We start from the raw sequence: 25850 nt of genomic DNA on the forward strand, positions 1-25850 counted from the left end.
GACAGTTGACTGCGTGTAGAACAATTAGCGAAACCCACAGTAAGTTAAAACGTAGCCAAGACTATAGTTCGACACACCTAAAGTAGACTAATTCGAATAATATCCAGCGTAGTAGCAGGCGATGCACTAGACGAATGTTGGGTGTTGTCATGATCATTGACGTTTCAATTCGCGTACCGGGCGAACGGTCGTGACACGAATAGACGATCAAATAGAGCTCCCTTTTCGCGGAGCACTAGCAAACAATATTACTATATATCCGCTGCCATAGCTAATGCCGCCTATATACATAATATTCAGCGTAAACACTTTCAAACCATAAAGGCATCTCTTCCTCACTTTCCACGTACGAATAGCCGAATCGAAGTTTGCGAAACGAGACACGACACAGAATATGGTTCCGTGCTAGTAAACATCTGAAAATAATCAAATAAATAGCAAAATTACGCGAGTAGTGTTTGTATAGTGCGTTTTGGGCCAGAAATTCGATTCGGCGGGCGCAACAGGTTCATGTAACAGAAGACGGAAACGGAAAACAGACACAAACACACGAAACCAATTCACTGATATCCCTCTACAAACTGTCAATCGGATCGAGGTGTCGTAAGACGGCACACCGGAACTACCTTTTGGAGGTTAGCAATAGTGCTACGAACATGAACCAAACACACACTAACTCGTAAACGGAGAGGGTGTACCAACAACACCCGCTTGGGAGAGTGCCGAAACCGGGTGGCTTTTGGCTCAGGCAGGAGAGTTGATGGCAGAACACTACAAACGAATGTGAACGAACACATATTGGTTATTTAGTAACATTACATTTACAGGAAACGAAAACAATAACATTATTAGATCATGTTTTTAAGAAACAATGAGAAAAAAATACAATTAAACCGTAGACTAGTCGTAATTACTTGATATACATTTTTTCACAAAAACCAATTATACTGATTAACACGGACAAATAAAGAAACATTGTGACAGGAAACGGAACTCTGGCGCCGGAGGGAGTGTTTGGGAGGCACGCAGTCGAACGCTGACGCATTTGCGGTTCGCTTGTTTTCCTTTTTATACACGTTTATTTATCCCCGTTTCCGCATTCTACTGTGTTTTCCGTACGGATACATTTACGTTTACGGTGGAACTACAAAACACGACGTACCACCACCACAGTCCCCGCCCGGGTCTGTTGTTTGTGCGCATCACGTTGAGTACACTTTTGTTTAGGTTATGATTCCTGCCCGTTTTTTTTCTATCACGTTCGAAAATTCCTGTATTGTTGTATATAACATCTAAAATTGTCAACAAAAAAGCTTTTAGAACCCTCGATCTGTTACGCGATGAAGTTTTTTTCTCTCCTTTTTTCGTTTTGGCCATGTTGAGGATGGTTTCGGTGGAATGTGGTGCGGGTGTAGTAGGGTGAAAGAAAGAAGCATCAAATATTGCAGATGTTTTACGAGCGTCCGGCAGTTGCATTAAAAGAGAGATTCTAGGTGAGATGGGCAATACTTATCCATAAAATACCTTACAATGGTTCAAACGGGCATGGCGAGTTTGGCACAATCAGATCTGCAGCCGAATCGAAGGTACACAACGACGGCTCGTCGCTATCGCTAATGCGGCTACTAAATAGCTTACGTTAAAACTAAGGAGCGTAACCTACACGATCAATAGATCCACACGCGGTCCAAGCAGCTACGTTCTAAGACAATGCAACACAGTACACAATTATATCGATACGCGCTAGCGATAAGTAACTGGGTGGTCGAGGAGGAGCCGACTATGCAAGCGGCCGCCGTTTGGCTGGCGTACGTAAGGTAAGGTAGGTTGGTTACGTTGGAATGATACGCAGTAAGGAATGAAATGGTTATGAGCGAATTCTCTCCTTCGCCACCGCCTTAGACAATGTTCATCTCAATCTTGATTACCACCACGTTGTCGCTATCCATGAACTTGGTCAATATGTCCTTGATCTTCGCAAACTCCAAAAACCCGAAACCACGAGGGCTGATCTCCTGGCTTGGCCGGTGGAAGGCGAGAATTTCGGGCTTCGACATGATCGTATCGTGCTGCGATCGTTCCGGATTACGCACGTTGAGCAGCGTTATCTTGATCCGCCCCTTGAACGGCCACTCGAGATGGTAATCGTTTTCCGACTGCATCAGGTGCACGTGCAGCCCGATAAACTCCTTCGTGCGGGGCGAGACATTGATGCGGGCACAAAACTTGTAGCCGTGCGGTGAGGTGTACGCTTCGCCGCTATAAAACATGCAGTTGCTGTTGCCGAGCATCGTATCGACCTTGCTGCTAAAATCGTCCATCTTCCACAGGAGCACTCCGGCGCTGTAGCGCGGATCGATCTCTTTGTGCACCTTCGCCAGTTGTGTGTCCTGCTTCGACAGCTTGATGGTGAGGATGTGCAGCTCCTGCTCGAGGATCACGATCCGTTCGTACATCGAGCGGACCAGGTCATTGGTGCTCATTTCGGGAGCAATATTTTTATCTGGTGGATCCCACAACCGATAACGGTCGCCGCTGCCCGTGTGCGATTCCAGAAGGAGCTGCCGTAAAAGAAAGCAGGACGTGTTAGCTTAGGTATGGGGCCCAGACGGGTCGTTCTCTTCTCACCTGAAGGTGCCGCTGGCAGTCGGTGGCCAGGTGCTCGTTCAGGGTGATTTCGTTGGGAGCCACAAATTTGCACCGTACCCGTGCGAACGGGCACGCCTGGCTCTGGCTGGACATGGCGAACCGGCACTGCTGCTGGTGGGAGTCGATTTCGGTGGGTGAGAGTTGGTCCGCACAGCCGCGCTCCCAGTTCGGGCACGGTTTCTTGATCTGCGAAATTTCGCGCCGCGTACAATTGTCCGGAAAGATGTCGCTGTCGATGTCGAGCGGCTCGTTGTCCAGCGGACAGATGGAGTTCTTCTCGCTGCTCGAACCCGGCAAAGAAAGCAAAGCAAACTCACAACATTGATGGTTTACGCTCGACGGGCACGGTGGTACTCACTTGAGCCAGTACGTGATGCATTTACGGCAGAAACGGTGGCCACATTTCGTCAGAATTGGCTCGTTAAGCCAGCAGTAGCAAATGGGACACTCGTAGCGTGCCTCGGGCAGATACACCTGTTGGGTGGCCAACGGGAAAACGGGTTAACGTTGAAGGATAACCACAGAGCGTAGATTCTCGAGCTCAAGAGGAAGTGGCGCGTAGTGGCACTAGAAAACGAGCCACTTACCTGTAAACAATTTTCTTCCGCCGATCCTTCCCTTTTCACAAAACTACTCATTTTGCAGACATGCTCCGTGGGCACGGACAAACAAAACTGAACAAATTGCGGAAGACAATTTCTGCGTCTGATTGCGCTGCTGCTGCTGTATTGATCATCAACTAGTCATCGGTCAAAGGAATGTAAATGTTTTCGCTGTTCGTGTCGCTGACTTCTCACGGCCAACAACAAAGCGCATGACTGCGTGTTCGTGTGTGTGTTGAGAGTTTTGGATTTGGCTGAGTATGATAAAATATTGTTTTTTTTATAAATTTCGTTCTAGTTCACGTAAATTTTAAAAATAATTTCAATAAAATGATTATTTGTTTTCGACTAGCACGGCAATCATAGCACACTTTGACATTGGTGAACCCCTCGGAGCAAATGTCATCGTCGCTGGCAACTGTCACAGGAGACGTGTACAAAACGATATCGGCAATCCGCAATCCGTGGCCTGCTCAGTGGTTCGGTGTTTCGATCGTTTGTTTAAAATCTTGTCCCACTCCGGAGCAGGGATCTGCTACGTCTTTTCCGGTTTTTGTTAGACAGTGAAACCCACACGAACAATGGCAAAGGCACTCACGACCGAGGAAAAGGAATCTCTCATCACGCGCAACCTGCAAGAGGTGCTGGGACAGGATAACATGCGGGCCGTCCTTAAGGAGCGTGACCTAAAAATATACTGGGGCACGGCCACCACCGGCAAACCGCACATTGCTTACTTCGTGCCGATGTCAAAGATTGCCGACTTTCTGAAGGCCGGCTGTGAGGTGAGTTGGTTGTTTTGGTGCTCCGCAATCCGTTTACCCATGTGCAATCCGCAATCTCGGCATGTGATTGATCGATGGTCGTACGCAGGTCACGATCCTATTTGCAGATCTGCACGCGTACCTTGACAACATGAAGGCACCGTGGTCGTTGCTGCAGGAGCGCACCAAGTACTATGAGGCCGTGATCAAAGCGATGCTTACTTCGCTCGGTGTCCCGCTGGACAAATTGCGGTTCGTGCGCGGCACCGACTATCAGCTATCGAAGGAATACACGCTGGACGTGTACCGGCTGTCGTCGGTCGTAACGCAGCACGATGCGAAAAAGGCCGGAGCAGAAGTCGTGAAGCAGGTGGAACACCCGTTGATGTCCGGTATCCTCTATCCCGGACTGCAGGCTCTGGACGAGGAGTATCTTAAGGTGGACGCCCAGTTCGGTGGTGTCGATCAGCGTAAGATCTTTACCTTCGCCGAAAAGTACCTTCCCCAACTGGGCTACGCGAAGCGTATTCATCTGATGAACCCCATGATTCCGGGGCTGGCGGGTGGCAAAATGTCATCGAGCGAGGAGGACTCGAAGATCGATCTGCTCGACAGTGCGGCGAAGGTGAAGAACAAGATCAAGAAAGCGTTCTGCGAGCCGGGCAACATCGAGGACAACGGATTGCTAAAGTTCCTGAAGCACGTCATCTACCCTATGTTTAAAGACGGCGAAACGCTCGTCATTCACCGGAAGCAGGAGTTTGGAGGGGATCTCGTCTTTGCCGAGTACGAGAAGCTAGAGGAAAGCTTCGCAGCGCATGACCTTCATCCGGGTGATCTGAAAGCCGCGGTCGAAGTATACATTAACCGACTGCTGGACCCGATTCGCAAGTCGTTTGATAGTGATTTCTATCGGGAGCTTACTGAACGTGCCTATCCGCAGCCGGGGAAGGCCACTGCGAAAGCGTCCGCCAAGTCGGCACCCAATGTTGGTTCCGTTCCGATTGGTGAAACTACTCCCGACAAGCTAGAGCTAAAGGTTGGACAAATTCTGGACGCAATCAAGCATCCGGACGCGGATAGTTTGTGCGTGCTGACGGTGGACATTGGCGGTGGCGAACGAAAATCCATCGTCAGCAATCTACTTGCTCACTATGGGCTCGATCAGCTTCGCGAGAAGCTGGTGGTGGTGTTGACGAACATGAAGGCATCGAAGATTCGTGGCGTAGAAAGCGAAGGTCTGGTGTTGTACGCGGCCGGTGCCGACAAAAGTGAATCGCTGGCCGTCCCTGAGGGGTCGAAGGTTGGGGAGCGCATCATTGTGGAAGGGTTCGACAATACCAACAATCCGGTGCCACAGCTCAACCCTAAGAAGAAGGTGTGGGACAAGATCCAGGCCGAGCTGCACACGGGCAGTGATGGCGAGGCGCTGTGGAAGGAGTTTTCACTTATGACCCTAAACGGCGATCGTGTCACGTGTACGCTGCCGGGATGTAGCATCAAGTAGGGGCTGCCAATGACTGACTGAGAATGGCGCAATTGCTGCTGATTACGTGTTACGATTGCATTTCATTTTTGTTGCTGCAGCTCAGCGACTGGAAGACATCCGACGAATTTTGATCATAAAGAAACGTTCTATTTTTTGTACTTGTTTGTATGTGTTTACAGAAAATGCCCCAGTGATTTATTGAATTACATTGCCATGCGGTAGGGCGAAGCAATTTACTGTATAGCTTTACAACAATCCGAAATGATAGAGATGCAAAAACAAGTTTGCTGTTTCGGAAAATGGCTCGAAATTCGTTTGCAAAAGAACGTTTAACGTTAGGAAAAGAAATGTAAAGAAAAAAATAAATAATGTGTCCCCTGGCAACACTGCTTAAAATGCACGCAGCATTCTTTGACCCAACTGTCAAACCGCTTTTCCAGTTCAAACCGTGAAACGGTCAATGCGCGTCGATTACGATAGTGCAATCCTCACTAAAGCAATAAATCACCACATAAGGCCATTTTATTGAATTGTGATTCGTTTGAAGAGAATGACGAAGTGAAATAATACTTTAGATGCGAATAACTCCGGAGCAAACCGTGTGCAAGCGAAGTGCTGGTAAACAAACAACTTTCGCACTGATTCGGAACTCTACTCACGCTTTGTTTATGCGGCGAGTTGCCCAAAAAAACAACGCCATGAGCGATTGCTTGGACTAGAGTGATGATAAGTTGTTTTACGTTTGAACGAAAAAGATAACAGAGATGAACAACACACCCGCAGTATCGATGGACAATCCGGAGGCGATGCTGCAGGCCTACAACAAGCTTAAACAGCGTTACAACGAGCTTAGCAACGAGAACCAGCAATTGTGCCAAGAGAACTATGATCTCAAGCGTAACCTGCAAGCGGCGAATCAGACGAATAGTTTCCTGTCGACCGAAGTGGAATCCGTAGTCAGTGAATGGCGCGGCAAGATGGAAAGCGAGCGGGCCACTGTCAGCAAACTAGCCGCAGAATTGCAGTCCGAGAAGACGCGTTCGAAGCTCGAAATCGAGGGTCTCGAGGAGCATTGCGCTCGAATGCGAAAAAGGATCGAAAAGCTCGAGCAAGACCTCAAGCAGGCCGAAGAATATGACGGAGCCGTACAGAGTGGTCCAACGGCCTTGCACAGCGATTCGTTGCAGATGGAGAACTTGGAGCTCTTAGAAGAGGTCGAATCGTTGAAGGAGACACTGGAGCGGGTGAATTTGTGCCTACAGCAGGCGAACGGAGAAATTGCTCGACTGACCAACGACAACACTGAGACCAGTGAGCGCTACAGTTCGTTACGCTGTAATTATGAAAGCAAAAAGCAGGAAGTGGAAGAGCTGAACACTTTGCTGGAGGTGGCACAGGAACAAGCGGCTCTGTTGACCGCCGAAATTACCTCCATGCGTGCCAACCCTGATAACGATTTGAGTAGGTCCATCAATATTTGGCGCACCAATTAAACGCACCGATATTTTGTCTGGTTTGCTTAACTGATTCTGTGATTTCAGACAAAAAGGGCAATTCTCTGTTCGCCGAGGTCGATGATCAAAGGAAAAAGCTGATGAGCATCATTTCCACGGTCAAGCAGCGCTACAATGAACTGAAAACGGAGCATCGTAACTGTCCCGCCAAAATTCGCCAGTTGAAAAACATGAACGATAGCTTATCTCGCGATCTGCTCCCGTATGTGAGTATGTTCCGGCAGGCTGAGAACCGCTTTCGGGAAGCGCTGCTCGAGCAGATCAACGATGTGAGCACGCAGCTTCAGAAGACCACCGAACGGAATAAATACCTGGAACAGCAGTTGCGTGGCCAAAGTGCCGAATGGGTCAGTTCACTGACGTCTTACTACAAGTAAGTGGAGACAAAAGCGCGCTATTGCTTGTGCACCACTAATAACGCGTTGTTTCTCATTTGTAGGGCTCAAACGGACAGTTTGGAGGCACGATTGAAAGTGTTCCAGCTAAAGCATCGCCTTGCCGAAGAGGACCACTGGTTGGCGAAGAAGGATCTATGCAAGTGGCGCATGGAGGCGCTCCATTTGCAGCAGATGAAGTGCATTCAACAGCTGCAAAAGCTCGACGAAAGTGATGCAGCAGAAGAATGTAACGGAGATAGTGTGATGATCAAAACGGAGATGGATCAAAAAGGCTATCAAGCGGTGCGGCAAGAAGTTGTTCCTTTGGTTGCAGCCGTTGTGAAAGCGGAACCAGACGCGTTCGATTTGAGCTGCATCAAAAAAGAACTTTCTTCAGAGGGCGAAAGTTTCGAGGAAATTGAGTGCAGCGTGAAAATCATTTCAAACACTAAAGCTGAGAATCTCAGTGATCAGTCACTCGAAGCCGACCTGCCAGTGGATGACAAAGAGACAACGACAAAGAGCGCTATCCGGATTGCCAAATCTCCCGAAATCTCTGTGTGGGCTAGTGCCTTGCTATCGGGTCCGAATGTGGACGGTGTTGACAAAGAAAACGAAACCATTGCGGAACAAATCTCGAATCAAAAAGTCGCCAGCAACACGCAAACGATCAAGTCGGGTGCCGTCATCATAAAGCGCTTCAAAATTGGTTCGAAAATGCAAGAGAGTGGAAATGTAAATGTTTAAAAATGTCATAATGATGCTTGTCTGCAGTTGCTCATTCAAACACAAAGAGCAGGGCAGTGCAAATCTCACACTTATGGAAAGAAATAAAAATTCATTGATTCGTACGCCATTGAATTGTCTCTGATAATATCCACCTCGGGAACTGGCAGCACTGCGCGTCTTCACGGAACAATGCAAAGGTAAACAAAAACATAAGCACGTGCGTCTTCGCGTTGTCAATTTGTCAAAAAACAGCTGCTCTGTGATCATCACGGATTTCGTGGTTCGTGGACAAATGTGATAAGTTGTGTGGCGAAACATGTTGCGTGTAGAGTTAGGGACACTCCAACTGCTCCAGACGGAGGCCAGCCGAGTGCGCAATATTTGTATCCTGGCGCACGTGGACCACGGGAAGACGACACTGGCCGACAGTTTGATCGCTAGCAATGGAATCATCTCGAGCCGGCTGGCGGGAAAACTGCGCTACATGGACAGCCGACCGGACGAGCAGGAGCGCCAGATTACGATGAAAAGCAGCAGCATCGCGCTGCTCTACCGGGAACTGGGACCACCGGTGGAAGATTATTTGATCAATCTGATAGATTCGCCGGGACACGTTGATTTTAGCAGCGAAGTATCGACCGCCATTCGACTGTGCGACGGTGCGATCATCGTGGTCGACGTGGTCGAGGGCGTTTGTCCGCAGACTCGTGTCTGTTTGCAGCAGGCGTACGACGAGCAGTTATCGACGGTGCTTCTACTGAACAAGATTGACCGTTTGGTGCTGGAGAAACGCTTGGAGCCCCTGGAAGCCTACCGGCACTTGGGGCAGGTACTGGAGCAGGTTAACGCTGTGGTTGGCAATCTGTTCGCGTCGGACGTGCTGGCACGGGAGCAGATCGGTTCGGGAGACGATCAAACGTCGGCCTTGGAGGATGCGGACGACTCGGTGCTTTACTACAGCCCGCAGCAGGGAAACGTTCTATTCGGATCCGCTCTCGATGGATGGGCGTTCGATTTGGCAACGTTCGCCCGGTTGTACCAAGGGAAACTGGACGGTGTAACGGATTTTGTCGCGCTGCTGAATGGTCTGTGGGGAGACTTTTTCTACAGCCCACGGCGGAAGGCGATCGAACCGGGTGCGACAGAGAAGGGTCGCAAACCGTTGTTCGTGCAGCTTGTGCTCGACAACCTGTGGAACATTTACGGGCTGGTGGAAGATCGTGACGAGGCCAAGCTGCGATCGATCTCGGAACGGTGTGGTGTCGTACAGAACGCAAGGGATCTCAAACATGCCGATGGGCGTATTCCGGTGAGAAATCTTCTGTCCGGCTGGTTGCCGATCGAACGATCGCTGCTCGGTGCAGTGTGCCGTACCGTTCCAAACCCAACCGGCGTCAGTGAGGCCAAGGCGGAGAAATTGCTGTGTTCGCGATTGTCCGACTTCGGTTCGTACCCGGCGGAAACACGTGAACTAAAGCAGGACATAATGCGTTGTGATGCGGTCAGTGATCGGTTGATTGTTTTCGTTTCGAAAATGTTTCCAATTGAGCGTGGGGCGCTCGCCGGAGCCAGGGACACGTTGGAACGACTGACAAAGAATCTCTCCCTCGGTGCCGACGATGAAAGTGTGGACGAAGGAGAAATCTTTCTAGCTTTTGCCCGCGTGTACAGTGGAACGCTGCGGCGAGGTGCACGTGTTTTTGTGATCGGACCCAAGTACGATCCACGGACGATGGCGGCTAAGGATCCTGCGGAACCGAGCACGAATCCGCATCTTGCGGAAGTAGAAATCGATAGTTTGTTTGTGTTGATGGGTCGCCAGTTGGCCTCGGTTGAAAGTGTTCCGGCGGGGAACATCGTGGGCATTGGGGGGTTGCAGAATGTCGTACTGAAGACGGCAACGCTCAGCAACAGCCGCTACTGTCCACCGTTCGTCGATCTACCCTTAATCGCCACACCGATCCTGCGTGTTGCAGTAGAACCCCGGGACATTCAAAATATGCCACGATTGGTGCGCGGTTTGAAACTCCTAAATCAGGCCGATGCCTGTGTGGAGGTACGAGTGCAGGAGAGCGGCGAACACGTCCTGCTAACGCTTGGCGAGGTGCACCTTGAGCGGTGCATCAAAGATCTTCAGGAAACGTACGCCCGAATCGAGCTGAACGTGTCGAAACCGATCGTACCGTTCAAGGAAACGATCGTCCCGTTCGTGCCGACGTCGGAAGACAATCCGGAAGAGGAGATTGCAAAGGATCGCGAAAAGGACAAGACCGTAACGTTGCAGACCCCGAATCGGCAGTGCACGGTGAAACTTGTGGCAGTCCCGCTACCACCGGAAGTGGTGACACTTTTAATCGACAACGAGGCGGTGTTGAAAGCATACTTTCATCATCACGAAGCAGAACACTCGATCTGTCCGCAGGTGTTACTCGATTCGATCGGCGAGCTGAAAGCAAACTTGAAAAAGTTACTGCCGGAAACTGTACCATTCGAGCGAATCTGGTCGTTTGGACCGAAGAAGTGTGGCACCAATTTGCTGGTGAACCGTACGGACTTTGTGCACAGCTCGGTTTGGCATGAACCCGGTTCGTCCCCGGAGAACGATACGTTGCAAGCTGATCCTCGGGCGCAATATGAATCGTCGTTTGTGAACGGATTTCAAATGGCCAGCCTCGCTGGACCCCTGTGCGACGAACCGATGCAAGGTGTGTGTTTCGTAGTGGAACGGTGGGAGCTGGATATGAGTGTTGGCATCGACCTGGCATCGGTTGCGTCTCATGGACCGCTTTCAGGCAAGTCAAACGGATGGATATACCAGAATTACTGAAGAAGATTACTTTAATATTTAATATCTTCTTTCAGGACAAATTATGTCCGCGGTTAAGGAAGGCTGCAAAAAGGCGTTTCAAAACCAACCTCAGCGTTTGGTTCATCCGATGTACAGTTGCAGTATTACAGTAAACTCGGATGTTCTTGGTAAGTCCGTTTTTGCTTCTTCATACGATTTCATAACATTGCTTTATACATGTTGAGTCATCATAATATAAATATTTGATTTGATTTCTGAGGTTCGTTTCGTTTCGAAATGTTGCTTATAGTTCAAAATCGTTTCCCTGGCAACACTGTCAAATTCGATTTGTTTTCGTTCGCGTTGCTGTCATCGCTTTGACAGATCGAGCACATGGTTTGTTGACGGGTACGAATTGTGTACCACGCGCCGATAGGAAAGTGCGCCGGGTTTTCGTGTAAAAAGTGCTGTTAAATTACCACCAATTCCTGGTTGTACAAAAACGCATTGTTTTGTGCTGTGATAAACCTTTCGCACGTTCAATCAAAATGGGTAAAAAGGGAAAAGTAGGGAAGGATCGGAAAGATAAGTTCTACAAGCTAGCCAAGGAGTCCGGCTACCGGTCGCGTGCCGCCTTCAAGTTGATTCAGCTGAACCGGCGGTTTGGCTTTCTGCAGCAATCGCAAGTATGCCTCGATCTGTGCGCTGCCCCGGGTGGCTGGATGCAGGTGGCCAAGCAGAACATGCCGGTGTCGAGCATCGTGATCGGTGTCGATCTATACCCGATCAAGGGCGTGCCCGGGTGCATCAGTCTGGTGGGAGACATTACGAGTGACAAAACAAAGTCCGATTTGGCGAAGGAGCTTAAAACGTGGAAAGCGGACGTGGTGCTGAACGACGGGGCACCGAACGTTGGTAAGAACTGGCTGCACGATGCGTACCAGCAGGTTTGCTTGACTTTGAGCGCGGTCAAGCTGGCGACGCAGTTCCTGCGTCCGGGCGGGTGGTTCGTCACGAAGGTGTTCCGCTCGAAGGACTACAATGCGCTGATGTGGGTGCTAAAACAATTGTTCAAGAAGGTACACGCCACGAAACCATCTGCGTCACGCAAAGAGTCGGCGGAAATATTTGTCGTCTGCCAGCACTACAGGGCCCCGGATAAGATCGATCCGCGCTTCCTCGACTCGAAGTACGTGTTCGAGGAGCTGGACATTGAGTCGAAGGACGGTGCCACGGCCAACATTCTGAAGGAGCTCGAAAAGAGTACGACCAAAAAACCGAAAGTCGAAGGCTACGATGGGACGGACGTGCGAAAGATCGTGACGGCCCGGGAGTTCCTGCAAAGCGACAAGCCCCTGCCGCTCTTGAGTCGCATTACCGAGATTCAGTTCACGCAGACCGATGCTGAGATTGCGAACCACCCGGACACGACAGCGGAACTGAAGGAGTGCTGCAAGGACATAAAGATTCTGGGTCGAAAGGATCTGAAAGAGTTGCTCCGATGGCACAAGCTGTTGAGTGCGAAATTTGGTGCACCGGAAGTGGCAGCCGAAGCGGACGGGCAGGAAAAGACGAAGAAACAGAAGAAACAAAAGCAGGAAAATGCCGACGGCGAAGACGGTGAGGAGAGTGAAGATGAAACCGATGAGGACATGGTGGAACTCCGTCAGTTGGATAAGGAAATTGCGGGCCTGCGTGACGAACAGATGCGCGAAACGAAGCGTATGCGCAAGAAGGTGAACAAGGAGCGCGCGAAGCTGAACGAAAGACTAAGTCTTAAGATGGTAATCAAGGGCGATGCAGGACCGACCGAGCTGGCGTCCGATATGATTTTTACGCTAAAGGATGTGGCCAGCAAGCAAGAGCTGGAAAACATTCTCGACCAACCGCCGGATCTTCCTGCCGAGGATGAGGCTGCTTCGGAAGACGAGGCAGCACGCAGGAAGCGAAAGTACATTCGGTACGATCCCGAAACGAAGGGTGATCTTTTCGAAGATGAGCAGCTGCTGGCGGGAGAAGCAGAAGATTCCGTTTCCGATGTGGATTCGGAGTTCGAATCGAAAGGTTTGGACCTCCACTCGGATGACGGTGTGTTGAGCTTCGAGGAAGACGAAGATCGTGTCGATCCATCGGATGATGAGAATTGTAATCCTTTGATCACCGATCTGGACGATCGCAGCAAAGCGGACAAACGGTTGCAGCGGGCCAAGCTGTGGTACGAACAGGAAGCATTCAAGAAGCACAATATCGAAAGCAACGACCAGGAGCTGGATTACGATATTGATCGGATGATCGAGGCGTACCAAAAAAGGGGCGTAAAGGTGCTCGGTGCCGAGCGTGACAAGGAGGATCGGGAAAACTTGCCACTCGGCAAGAAAGCGCGTCGCCGAGCACGGCACAGTACAAACGATGGGGACATTTCCAGCGACGATAGCTCGTCAGACGATGAGGCTGCCGGTGGTGGTGGCGCGGCGGAAAGCGAAGGCCCCGCGCAGCATAAAACGATAGAGACAGTGCCCGGGCAGGATGGTGGGTTTGAGATCGTTTCGGCGGAAGCGACCCGAAAGCCGAAAAAGATTAAGCTCAATGAGCAAGAGCTCGCCCTCGGGCAGCTGCTGGTGTCGGGGAAGAAGATGCGCCGCGATATCACGGATGCGGCCTGGAATCGGTACATGTTTAACGATTCGCACCTTCCCGATTGGTTCGTTGAAGATGAAGCGAAAACGATGCGCCGCCAGCTGCCGGTGCCGGACGACGTGGTCGAACGGTACCGGAAGGCGAAGGATGAGTTTAACGTGCGCACGATCAAGAAGGTGATGGAGGCCAAGACGCGCAAGAAGCGGCACGCCAAGAAGCGGCTAGAGAAGATCAAGAAGAAGGCGGAGCTGATTATGGAAAACGTCGACAACACCAACCAGGAGAAGATTCGTCTCCTCAAGAGGTAAGTGTGCTGTCTGACACCGTCTTTGGGGTTTGTTTCTCTGAGTTCAGTACGTAACCTGTGTTGTTTTTGTTACAGATTGTACAAAAAGGCCGACGCCAAGAAGAAGGAGGTTACGTACGTCGTGGCGAAGAAGTCGGGCGTCAGCGGCAAGAAGGTGCGCCGCCCGAAGGGTGTCGAGGGTCGGTTCCGGGTGGTAGATCCGCGCATGAAGAAGGACCGGCGGGGAGAAGTGACAAAAGAAAAGCGCACCAGTAAGCACGGCGGCGGCAAAGGGAAGGGCAAGGGCAACAAGGCTGGTGGCCGCAAGGCGAAGGTCGGTGGCAAGAAGTAGCGATCGTGAGGAGCAGAACCGTGAAGCCGTTTGTTGCTGCAAACAAATTGGTCAACATCAATTTAAATTTATAAATAAACATATTGTTGCGAAGGTTTGAAAACGATAGTAATCTAGTTGTTGCTAGTAATAGTTGTTGCTTCAATCAACGGAAATATTTATTTGAAAAGAATAAGGGCTTTCGCAATCACAAGATACATTATCAGTAAACTGGTAGGGGCGGAAGCATTCGAATGTGATTCCAAACTGGCCGTGGGTTGAGTGGTTGTGTCACTATTTAGCGCTCTGGTGAAAGGAAATCTCTTCCTCAAGGTTACCGGCAGTTCCGATGTGGTGGTAGCATTGGCAGCATTGACGAAGCTTCCGTTTCGCGCACCGTTCGGTGTGCCAACTGTCGTCGTTCCCGTACAGCCACCAGAGGTCGTCGTTGTGGCCAGTCTAGATGCTGGGCTGCTTGAACACTGGTTGTGCACCTTCCATCCATCACAAAAGTGGCTACCAGCGTACGTACATCCCATCTGATAGTTCCAAGTATCCTGCACGGTGTAGTTAACCCGGAAGCAGTGGAACGCCGCTGCCGGTCCTGGAGCTTCCGCTTGGAGCGACGGGTTGTGTGGTGCCAGCAGAAGGTTGGTTACCTGCACTAGAGCATCCGAGCAAACGACGTTAGTAGCCATGTCGAGACATTTTTCATAGCTGCCAACGGATTGACACAACGTGCAGCTGGAATCGGGCACTGGAAGAGAATCAGGGTTTTGAACTAGAACGATCAGGCAGCTGAGCTACCAATGGCGAGTACCTTCACTGCCAAAAGTCCCAAAAAGAATTGCTCCGAAGAATACGGTCCACCACGTCGTGCTGTGCCACATTTTCATGATCCACTTTCAGTTAGTCACCGAGCAATACTGCAATGCCAATTACGAGAGCACTACCAATTGAAGGGGATCGCCAACGTTTCAACCGCGGACGAAGAAACAATCAGCTTCGTTGTGCGCAATTTTTGGGCAACTTGGCACAGCGCGATCGTGGTACGTTCGGGTGGAGCACCACTTACTACTACTACTACTACTTCTGTGACAATGCCTTCTTTTGTGCACGATCGAGAAGAGAAACACACAGAAGCCAGGTTGTTATCTTTTGTCGTTTTCTTTTATTAGTTCTGCCATTAAACATTATGCTTCTCATCGCAGTGTGTGTTTTTTCCCTTTACTCGCAGTTAAATGGTTCCATACTGGGGCGGAAGAGTTTCTTATTCGATGATTTGCTTGAATTTAAGTTAGTAGCTTCTTCTTTCCGTTTATTCAAATTAACATACACTTACTGGTAGAAAATGTCAGAGTAAAATCCTGCCTCGGTCGGTGCCATCAATTCTGATTTACTTTACTCCACGACACACGCTATGCGATCGCTATGTGATCGTAGAATGTGTGCCCACACTTGCGCACACGTTCCGCTTCGGTTCTTCGGTTCCGGTTTCAGGGGGCCCACCGACGTTCGTCGCCGCCCTTCCGTTTAAATACTATTTACAAAAACGAAAAAGAAAATTCTTTCACCGATTCGGCTCTCGGCAGTCCTTACTACGTATCTTGCTTCCCTATATAGCAGCAAACCAATATTGTGTCTGTGTGTCGGTAGTAGTATAAATAATATGTTAAAAATCGGCCCAAGGTCTAACGGCGCAACTCCGTCGGTAGGAAGACGATCGTGCTCGAATTGCTCCTAGTAAATATCGCTTCCCGCGGAACTCTCGGAACCATTACCATTACTGGATGTGTGTGGTGCGTTTCTGTGGTTTGCCATTAAAACAAAAAAAGATCTCGTAATAAATAGATAGACGACGTTAATAAATAAGTTACGTTAGTAGCGATGTAAAAATACGGGGAACGATTTAGGGTTTTTTTTCTCTCTCGATCCGCGATCCCCGTGTGCTTCTGTTCGTCGCCGTCGCCGCGCTGTCGCTTTGCTCGCACGTGCATCCGGTTCTCGTTCTTTCCATCACTGATGGCCTGATCTGATGGATGTCTGGTTTCGCTAAAATTTGGGCCACCTGTCAAGGGCGTTCCCTTGGTTTCTGAGGATCCGGATATTTGTGCCGACACCTTGCCTGCCTGGCGCAGTAGCGATGAAAAGAAAAAGGCACCGTGACGCCGTGCTTATGTGCGACCCGTGCGCTTCCGGGGACTTTGTTCGAGTTCGATTTCGTCGCGGGGATTCAGAAAGCCTCCCTCTGGTTTCCACTGGCGAATGGAAAACGGTTCCCTGGATGACGACCGTTCGCGCTCCGTGCGTACGTTCGCGATCCGGGACCGTTTGTCCGGCTCCGCTGTGTGCCGCGTTCTGCATGATGTCGCCGGCTTGCAGTTTAAAATAATAATTCATTTAATCGGTTGTGGATGCGTTAGTGTAGTCGATCAGCCGGCATCGGAACCGGTTGGCCGACGGTTCTAGTTACTATAAATACAGGGCAATAAATAAATGATGCGAAAGTGTAAAGGTGGTCTAGGTCCCGGCTTTGGGATGATCGTACTGGCGGAAGAAACATCGTATCGGATCTAGTAGACAGAGACGAAGGGCGGATGGATGGGCGAGCCTTCCACAGTGCCGGGTCATAATACGCAGACCGCAGCACTGTTGTGGAACAATTTAGGACCCTAGCCGGAGTCGTGTCCTAGGGATGCTCGGCTACTCTTCGCTGCTCGCTACCGTGACGCCGTCCGTCGAGTTCTGGTACGTCCGCGATTCAGTCTCCTCGGTCTCCGCTTCGACGGTGGCACCGGCAGCGCTACCACGGTACGAAGACACCGGCTGCCGGGATGGGAGCTTCCACTTGTTGTACACGTTGGCGGGTGTCTTGGCCGGCTTCGACGCGTAGTAGCTGGAAGTTTCCGGCGGCACGCACAGCATACCGTACACGTTGATTCCGGGCAGCCCGGCGTAGGTGGGCTGATCGTGCGCCAACGGTCCCTCTGTGGAGAGTGGGTTGAAAGGTTAACAAATCGTGGCAGACGGTGGCGGTGGGGTTGCTGCTGGGGCGTACCGAGCCGGTAGTGCGGTGGGCACTTGCAGATGACCAGATAGTGCGACTTGCCGGTCCGGGTGTTTTGCAGCGCCAGAATGGACCAATCCTTCGGCGCACGGCAGTCGCGCAGCTCGTTCGTGTTCTCGCACGTCTTCGCCAGCGTGATCGCTCGCTTCTGCTGGTTTCCAACGAGTTTGATCGTGTGGTTATCGTCCTCGTTCAGGCTGGCCGAGCACGGGTCACGGTACCTGTGATCGGAGCGGGAGAGATACAAATAATTACTATACTTCTGCTGCACAGCACTCTGTGGCACTCTGGACGGGACTGGCAAAAGATTGATCGAGCGCTCGAAGCTCGACCCGTGTAATAACGGCCCGGTAATGAGCGGTGCGCCTGCCTGGTGAGGGCCATTTGTTTTCCCTATCGAAAGCTTTAATTGAAAATAGGTCTTTTGTCGCCGATCGACAGGCACCTTTCCAGGTTCCAAGTAGACGTCCCTATCGATTTATCGGCGCTTGTCTGTGATTGATCGCCGTGGCAATGAGCTGAGAGAGCTCTACGACGACCATCAGGCCTGTGGGAAGCAAATAACCCATTTGTAACCGTCACAATCAACAGACGATGGGGGTATATAGCTTGGGAACTGTTACCTGGCTCAGGTCTTAGTCACGGGCTAAACTGTAGAAATGTCGTCGTATGTTTTGCGGATGATTAACCGTATTTGCCCAAAACTGCTGTTCAAACAACCCTTTTTTGGAGATATTGGTGAGAAGGTATGCCGACCCCAAGTGACGGTCCCGGTGCCGGAGTATTTTAGTTTTTTAGAAGATGTCGAACAGACAGTACCGACTCCGCGAAAGGGACGTGTCTGCGGTGCGCTTTTTTGTGTGTCTCCTCGTAGGCCTGTGCCTCGTTGGCAGTGGTTCGTACAGCTCACCTTGAACCCCGTTGGTTCTGAGCACACGTATTCACTCTCTCCCTCGGGTGCAGGTCTTGCGCTGCAGTGCAAACTGTGCCAATCGACGGGCGACTACCGGAAGTGCCTCCAGAGTCCGTTGGTCGAGTGCACGCCATCGCTAGTCAACACGACGCACCTTTTGCTGGCCTCAGCCAACCCTAGCCTACGCCATGCCGGTTACCCACTGGGGCTGCTCCAGTTTCAGTGCTTTCAGGTGAACTACACCGTGGCTGGCCTGTGGAACTACCAGATGGGATGTACCTACATGACGACTAAAATATGCGAAGGTTGGCACAACGCCAGCAAGTGTCGGACGGACGGTGCCGGATCGGTGCTGGTGCCGGGTTTCGTCGTACCGGGCAATCGACCCCGAATTGCGGACTACAATCCCCGCGGCTCGGTGGACGTGTTGTTCCCGCACCGGAACCAAACGATCGTGCATCACGTCGTCCCGGGTGCGGCGGCCGCACCAGCGGTTGTGGTGATGGCACGAGATTTCAAATCGGAGGCCGGAAGTGGGATGCTGCTCAGTACGCTGACAAGCGTGGGGTGTCTTCTGCTCGTGATCGTCCGATCCATCATCGCTTCTAATTCTTTGTAGTGACTATCTTGTAACTTCTCTTAGTGTGGGAAGTCTCCTCGTGAAGATGATGCCGATACTGAATAAACTTTCATTCACAACATTTGACCAACGCAATCGTAGATTTCCTTCCCTCGGTAGCTGCCTCAGAGATCTCTCGATTGGAGACCGCCTCGATCCAAAGACCGATCGATACTATTTCTTCCGCGGCTAAATGGCATCTGAAACTTGTTGGCACTTTGAAACAGAAGCAACGCCATCGTTTGGTGGGATCAGCTGGGAGTTGTCCATTACGAACGCTACGGACTTCTACGAAACGAACACCGTATCGTCCCCCGGTCACCCTTTCAGTTTTGGGCCTGGCCACATTGGCTCGAGGTTTTTTGTCGGACCCTTAATAGGGTTTTTTTTTTCGATAAATTGATAACCGCAATTACAGGCTTCATTGGGCCGCCATGATACGATGCATCTGGTCTGGGTCTGATTTCGACCGGCACAGCCACGCATTCCAGGTCAACGGAACTGGCCGCCAGCCCGGCTATAAACCACACGCATCCGGAACGCACACCAGGGTTTCGGCGTCATCCGGCGCCGGTTTAATCAGTGCCACCACACGATCAGGTGCACCATTATTTTTCGGCGCACTGCTTCTGAAGGGGCCGACCCGGAAAAGTTTCTCTCCTCACCCAACAGAGAGAGAGAGAGAGAGAGAGAGAGAGAGAGAGAAACAATCGAAATCACATCGAACACTCGACGAAAGCGCATCATTTGGGTGCTGTGGGTCCGCGGCCAACCAGCCAGCCTGCTAGCCTACCCACGGAGGAGCCCAGTGACCCGGAATGGTGGTGGACCGATTAAAAGCAATTTCCGGCCAGCCCGCCAACCCGCCTTCGAAACCTCAATTTTGGCAACCCGCGGCGGCGGCGGCGGCGTCGGCCCCTCTAGTTGGGCGTGCGCGAGAGAAATTTTGCATACCCACCAGACGATCAGCTCGTAGCCGGAGCCGGAAGCTATCGACTCGATAAAGGTAAATTGCCGCCTCCGGGGGGCCTCCGATAAGTGAGTGCGCCTTTTATCGGATCGCCTAATGGCTCTGTTGGGGTCGATCGGATCGGATCGGAATTGAATCACCAGCGCCCGCGCGCCTCCCCGGCTCTCCATCGTGGGCCATATGTCGAGCGGGCGTTTCGCGGTGAATGCTGAAGCCAACGTATCGAGAAAGTCCGCGAGCGACATCGGAAGGATTGCCCCCTCCGCCCTAAACGTGCGGTACGTATGGTGCGCCTCCAAAAATTGGTCGATGGGCTGGAGAGTGATAGGAGGGCGGTAGGTCCGCCTTCCAAGAATCGTCCGTTCCAACGGAGGCGCCAATTGACCAATAGTGTTCCGCAACCACCGAGACCCTCGCGCGCGCGAAGTAATGAGTTTCTATGGCGCCCGGAGCGAGGAAATTAATGTTCAACTAGGAGCAGCAACAAAAGTAACCCACAAGGGGGGAAGGCCGATCGATAGAGAAAGTTCCCCGCCATCCAGTAGGGCCGCGATGGCCATTACTGACGCGAACTCCCCGGCCCAAGAGGACCCTCTAATTGTGTTGATTATTTTAACTTAATCATTTTTACAACACCGTGGTGGTCTCTCTCGGTAATAAATTCCCCGCGCGGTGATGGTCGGACCCAGGATATAGGAAACGCAACATAAAGGCCGTGCCAACCCATCAGCACGCTCCGGGGGGGGCCACTATTGGCGATGCACCAGCCAGCCAGCCTGCCTGCAAGTTGATCGATGGTTGATGCCGTTTTCAGCGCTCGCTCAGGACGCCGACTGGGACGTCAATTAAGAGCGGCCTAATGTGGGAATCGCAGACGTCGACCCACTGGCTGGCCGGCCCGGTAATGACCCCGGGGCGATGGGTGCCGTTCCGAAACGCTGTTTGCTTTTCTCTCCGCTTCTCTCCTTAATTGATTGGCAGCGGGCGGCTTTCCCCACGTTAGTCGAATCGTTCAATAATGTTGTGCCTAAAACTCGAGTCACACTTTTCACCACTCGCGGTGGCGTCGATGAGTGCGTGGCTGGCGGATTAAATCTTCCCCTTCCCCGTCTACCGAGGGCGCACATGTCCCGATCTGCCCGGTCCAATTATTCACAATTATGCACGATCCGCAGCACGCGATACGCGTGCGAATGAAGGATTGAGTGATCAATCCGCACCTCGACCGCGATCCGCGCGATCCACACTGTGACCGCCGTGTGTGTGCCGTTTTTGCATAATTGTTCGATGCAAAATGGCTGATTACGGGATTACGGCATCGCTCGAATTAATGGATCTAGCGGCGAGTGGCGAGTGGCGGCGAGAGCCGAATCCGCGCCGTGTGCCCGGAGACGAGGAGAGCATACTTTTTTTGCGAGTTCACGACGTACAGACGGGGGACATGCTCGGAACACGTATCACGATTACCCCGAACACAACCAGCAGTCAGCGGTCCAGGTCCCGGTCGGTCCGGCGAGGTTCTGGTCGTCCCAGAGAGACGCCTTCCCCAATATGTGTGCCGCGCTTGGCGAGGGCCAACCGATATATGCTAATAGCGAGCATATATTTACACAATCGATCGGTGGGCCGGACCCCCGGCTCATGCTCTCGGTCCCGGTCGACCGTTCCGCGCGGACATCACGTGGAGTTCGAAGAAGCCAACGATGACTGTAATCAGTGGTAGCGAATGCCACTTTGCGGATTGGAGGTCGCCGCCAGGCCAGGAGCGCCACCATCTCGCGAATGGCGTGGGAATTGAGGCTACCCTCTGGGCGGGTGTTGTTTGGGTTGTGTGTGTGTTGTTGGCGGAAGTTTCCGCACAGGCTTTTCATTATCTCCTGTGGAGCGTTCCGAGGCGTCCAGAGTTTGCATACCCGGCCTCCAGGCCTTCAGGTCCTACCGCGGCTCTGATCGTGTTCTTATCCGTGTTTTTATTTTGTCGTGCACGTTGTCCCGTGGTCCACGACGCTGGTGCCCCAACGGGGCGGGACACCGGGAGGACACAGAGTTCTGCATATTACATAAACATTAGCGTACAATAAGCCCTCCGATGGCTAGCCGGCCTGCCGTATTGTTGGCGGATTTACAATTTTTCGCCTCACGCGAGCGGCTCAAGTTGTGCTCGTGAAGCGTGTGCTCAAGTCTGGCCCTCTGGTGCTCCGGCAACCACCGGGGTGACCCCTTTAGAGGCTATTTGTAATCCTCAGCCCCTTCCGCAGGATGTTCGTCCCGAAATATCGTTTTAACGGGACTCGCCAACATGACTCCCTTCATCGAGTGGCCACCCACCAAAAGGACCCACCACTCGTTGCGTCGTCGTCGTCGCCGGCGTCGTGTCGTGTTAGGCGGTGATTTAATTAGATACGTGATCACCTCCAACCTCCAACAGTCGGAGGTCCGCCCGGGTCCCGCGCACCGGATTGGGTTAGAGCCGAGTGGATGCTACGAAGCTGTCTGGCTGGCTGGCGCTGTACGGTCACGGGCGATCGGTCGAGCGGTAATATTAATAAACATTTCCACTTAGGACCGAAAGTGCTTTTCCTTGCCACGGACTTCTCCTCACGGGTATTGCGCACGCAAAAGCGGAGCAACCGATCGGTCGGTCGACAATTTATGCAAATGCATTATGCCCCGGTGGCCGCGGGACCTGTGGAGACGAATTATGGGGCGTACAACAAGTGTATTGTTATGTACTGTAAATTAATAGCACGAACATATCAACGTGACACTGAGTGCCACTGGTGGGCGCTTACATTGCTTCGCGAGACTCCAACGGCCGGATTGTGGGAATAATTCTGGTAATTGAACGCAATTTGGGGCACAAAACACGGAATGGTTGGAATCGAACTGTCACTTGTTGTTATTATCGTTTGAGAGATATTTTGAATCGAACTGTCACCTTACACCAACTGTCACTGTGCCGCATGTTTACTAGATGAAATTCCTCCGGTAACTTGATCCAGTTAAGTGGGCTGTGAAAATTACATCGCCAAGGGTTGGGTTCAATCACTTCTCGCACTAATGCATGTCTTATTAATTTATGTTCCATTTTGCACCCTCTCGTCGTAACACAATTCCGGTCTGATGCGTAAAGGTTCGTTCGGACATTCCGCAGCGCGCAACACCACGGCGGACAGTGTAATGGCAGGAGGGGATCCACTTGCACCCAGCACACCTAGATTCGATTAGCGATTTATGGCGGCGGAGGCAGGCCACAGTCGGTCGTCCCGCGGGCGACATCCAAGACAACAGACATTCAATAAACCCTAACCAGCCCGCTGGCCGCCTTTCGGACAGAGGCACACGGCCAGACCGGGGTCAGCCGCCACACCGGATCCCCAAGCACACGTCGGTACCTGTCATACATCATGTTCAGCAGCTTGTTTAGCAGGCATAATGAGACGCGCGCGCACTACAACGGGTTTAATGCGGCGGAGCGGGGCCCTTAAACGTGTAGTTACCACCGGCGAAGGGCCACAGGGGCCGAACACCACCAAGCAGACCGCTCGCCGTTGTTACCGTGGAAACCTCCGAAGCATGATTGATGAGGGTAATTGTGTGTTTCCCCGTGATCGCCATCCGCGGCCGTAACCCATCCAGCGGCGTGTCCATCGACCCGGCCCGGCGTCCGTTGGCCGTTTTGTGTCTTCGCTAGCGCGGGCGGCTGATAAGCCGGTGTCCGGGGGCCCCCACTCCGTAAATCGGCCACGGCGATCGATGGACCGACCGACCGTCTCTGTCTGCGTGCTCAAAGTTGGCCACATTGGCCACGGTCATGGCTTTTCGGTGCGGAAAGTGAAAACCAATTACTCCGGTCGCTTCCCACTCGCGTGGGCCAGTCATCCGCTAGTCATCCCGAACGCATCCCGCCGCTGTTGTCTGGGCTTCGAACTTTAACTCGTGGGACATCCAGCCCGACTGGTGATCCTTCCGACTTTTGACCGACTGTCTGCAGCTACCGACTGTATGTCGAATGTCGATTCGCCGCACACCGGCCGCCAAATTCGGGGAAGCCCCACCCCGGTCAATGACATTGTGGCCACGCAGTAAACCTTACGCTTCCCGGTGACCTTGCGCCGTTCGTTCTCTTTTAGAACGGCAGAACCAAGCGAAACAGCCGGCCGGGGGTGTTCCGGCACCGGAACGATGGCGAAGCAATCCACCTGATCCAGTGGAAGGCACCCCGCGCCGGCGGGTCATTGCGCTGTGCTCCGTGGGAGCCTCCGTGCAGCGGCAGCAACCACGAAAATACTCCCCAAAAACCCGAAAACTAGCCCAGTCATGTCAATTAATGTTTGGCTTTCGATGGGGGCATTCGGAGCTGCGGCCCTCGTTACTGATTAGAAAGAAGCCCTAATGGCGACGACCGGCCGACACCCAAACTCCCGAACTTCTCTGGTAAACTGTTGAGCATGAAGGTCCACCGCTGCGATCTGGAACCGGGTGGGAGTTTCTGGGACCTCTTACCTGGGCGGACAGGCGCACAGTGGCTGGGTGTAGTTCAGGCGCACGTAGACCGCATTGCAGACCTGAGCGGGTGGCGGCGTGAAACGAAACGAAAGAGGGGAATTCAACATTGAGCATTGATCGCACTGGCTCGTGTTGGCGTGGCGATCGGACGAGCGATGTGTAACGGGTCCGTTTCCGCGGCCGGTTCCTACCTGCTGGATGGCGCACTCCGGCAGGAAGTAGATATGCTGATTGTGCGGGTAGTAGTGGTACTTCGTCGGAGCCAGCCCGGTCTGCAATGGAGCGAAGCAAAAAGAATTGGGGTGGGGTTAGTCCGATTATGGCGCCTTCCATTTGCTGCTGGTGCGATGATGGGGCTTTCCGAAATCTGTATCGCTGCCCTCGGCTGCATATGCTGCCTGGGATGCAGATGAGACCACCGGAGAACCCGCTGCCTACCACCGGAGCGGAGTGTGTTCTCAAGTGTGAGAAACTTTTGAACGTTTTAACCACGATGGCGCCCGGAGATTGTAGCGCGTTCTGGCTCGGGGCGTGGTTTTCTTCTTGGTCGGTAGCTTGTTGTACTAAAATAGTGTTGCTTTTTGCTTGGGGGGCGGGAGATCTGCTTACGGCACGGCGAAAGTGAACGAAAAGTATTCCCATATAATAACTGGCTCCAATTAATGATTCATTCCTCTGTTCGCAGGCAAGCTGTACGCCGTGATCGGCCGTCGACACGGCCGGATCCAGTCGGCCGATCTGATCGAAGGCAGCGGCCAGTTCGACGTGACCGCCGCCATACCGGTGATCGAGTCGTTCAACTTTGCCACCGAAATACGCAAGCAAACGTCGGGCCTGGCGATGCCGCAGCTAGTGTTCAGCCACTGGGAGACGGTCGACATCGATCCGCACTGGGTTCCGTCGACGGAGGAGGAGTACCTCCAGTACGGCGACAAGGCGGACTTTACGAACGTGGCCCGGGTGTACATGGACGCGATCCGCGAGCGGAAGGGGCTGCCGGTCGAGAAGAAGTTGGTCGAGTTTGCCGAGAAGCAGCGCACCCTGTCCAAGAACAAGTGATTGAAGCCTGACCATCAAGATCATCTAAATACAGGACAGTTTTGCTGGTCCCCGAAAAGTGTTGTTTCTTCTCTCACCGACTCGTCCGAAAGCCTTCAAGCGTGGTCTGAGGTCCTGTGCACTTGTACTAGTTTGAACCTGGACGTATCATTACCGATAACGCTGAGTACAGGAATGAGTAAGCGACGCCGGGGCTACACTTTCTCCAATTCTAGATCACCAGAGTATCACGTGGCACAGTGTTTATGAATTAGTGACAGGTAGATCGCCAGGGATCGCCAATCCAGTTCGCGTCATTCGATCTCCGGCCGGTGACTCCGTAAGCCGAGGCGTAAAAAATGGACCACGCCTCGGCTTACCGAACTTGTGCGCCGCCTGTGCTCCCAATGCCGATCTCCCTCCCTGCCCCGCCGCCTTCGGTGCTGGCCCATTCGGATATTCGACTCAGTAGGGCACCCTCGGTGGCGGTGACCCAAAAACGGCAAGATATAATCCCCGCTCGCCGGGCCGGGACTTGGTCACCACAACAACCAGCACCGCCTGGCGT

General features: G+C 52.2%; 5 protein-coding genes across 7 annotated transcripts; 4 read left to right on the forward strand and 1 right to left on the reverse strand.

Moving 5' to 3' along the window:
- Nucleotides 1-991: 991 nt before the first annotated feature.
- On the reverse strand, nucleotides 992-3367 carry LOC131209550 (TNF receptor-associated factor 6). Of its 2 annotated transcripts, none has more exons than XM_058202641.1 (4): nucleotides 3237-3367; nucleotides 3008-3123; nucleotides 2629-2929; nucleotides 992-2561 (listed from the first exon to the last, which is right to left on the reverse strand). In XM_058202641.1, the coding sequence occupies exons 1-4, from the start codon at nucleotides 3285-3287 to the stop codon at nucleotides 1899-1901; spliced, it is 1131 nt and encodes a 376-aa protein (XP_058058624.1). In that variant the 5' UTR covers nucleotides 3288-3367; the 3' UTR covers nucleotides 992-1898. The 2 variants fall into 2 exon arrangements, with proteins under 2 accessions (XP_058058624.1, XP_058058622.1); XM_058202639.1 differs by having other exon boundaries at nucleotides 2629-2932.
- A 338-nt stretch (nucleotides 3368-3705) lies between these two features.
- On the forward strand, nucleotides 3706-5963 carry LOC131212840 (tyrosine--tRNA ligase, cytoplasmic). The gene is made up of 2 exons (XM_058206884.1): nucleotides 3706-4036; nucleotides 4125-5963. Exons 1-2 carry the CDS (start codon nucleotides 3833-3835, stop codon nucleotides 5520-5522), a joined length of 1602 nt encoding a protein of 533 aa, XP_058062867.1. The 5' UTR covers nucleotides 3706-3832; the 3' UTR covers nucleotides 5523-5963.
- LOC131212839 (protein Spindly) lies at nucleotides 5964-8205 on the forward strand. Its single transcript, XM_058206883.1, has 3 exons — nucleotides 5964-6965; nucleotides 7046-7391; nucleotides 7458-8205. Exons 1-3 carry the CDS (start codon nucleotides 6269-6271, stop codon nucleotides 8140-8142), a joined length of 1728 nt encoding a protein of 575 aa, XP_058062866.1. The 5' UTR covers nucleotides 5964-6268; the 3' UTR covers nucleotides 8143-8205.
- A 235-nt stretch (nucleotides 8206-8440) lies between these two features.
- On the forward strand, nucleotides 8441-25303 carry LOC131208124 (elongation factor-like GTPase 1). Its single transcript, XM_058200773.1, has 3 exons — nucleotides 8441-10916; nucleotides 10987-11100; nucleotides 24930-25303. Exons 1-3 carry the CDS (start codon nucleotides 8441-8443, stop codon nucleotides 25301-25303), a joined length of 2964 nt encoding a protein of 987 aa, XP_058056756.1.
- On the forward strand, nucleotides 11461-14204 carry LOC131208125 (pre-rRNA 2'-O-ribose RNA methyltransferase FTSJ3). 2 transcript variants are annotated; one of them, XM_058200775.1, is made up of 3 exons: nucleotides 11461-13369; nucleotides 13421-13853; nucleotides 13932-14204. In XM_058200775.1, exons 1-3 carry the CDS (start codon nucleotides 11461-11463, stop codon nucleotides 14185-14187), a joined length of 2598 nt encoding a protein of 865 aa, XP_058056758.1. In that variant the 3' UTR covers nucleotides 14188-14204. The 2 variants fall into 2 exon arrangements, with proteins under 2 accessions (XP_058056758.1, XP_058056757.1); XM_058200774.1 differs by having other exon boundaries at nucleotides 11461-13853.
- Nucleotides 25304-25850: the final 547 nt, after the last annotated feature.

This window comes from Anopheles bellator, chromosome 2, assembly GCF_943735745.2.
Source record: "Anopheles bellator chromosome 2, idAnoBellAS_SP24_06.2, whole genome shotgun sequence".
In the NCBI taxonomy this organism is placed as follows: domain Eukaryota; kingdom Metazoa; phylum Arthropoda; class Insecta; order Diptera; family Culicidae; genus Anopheles; species Anopheles bellator.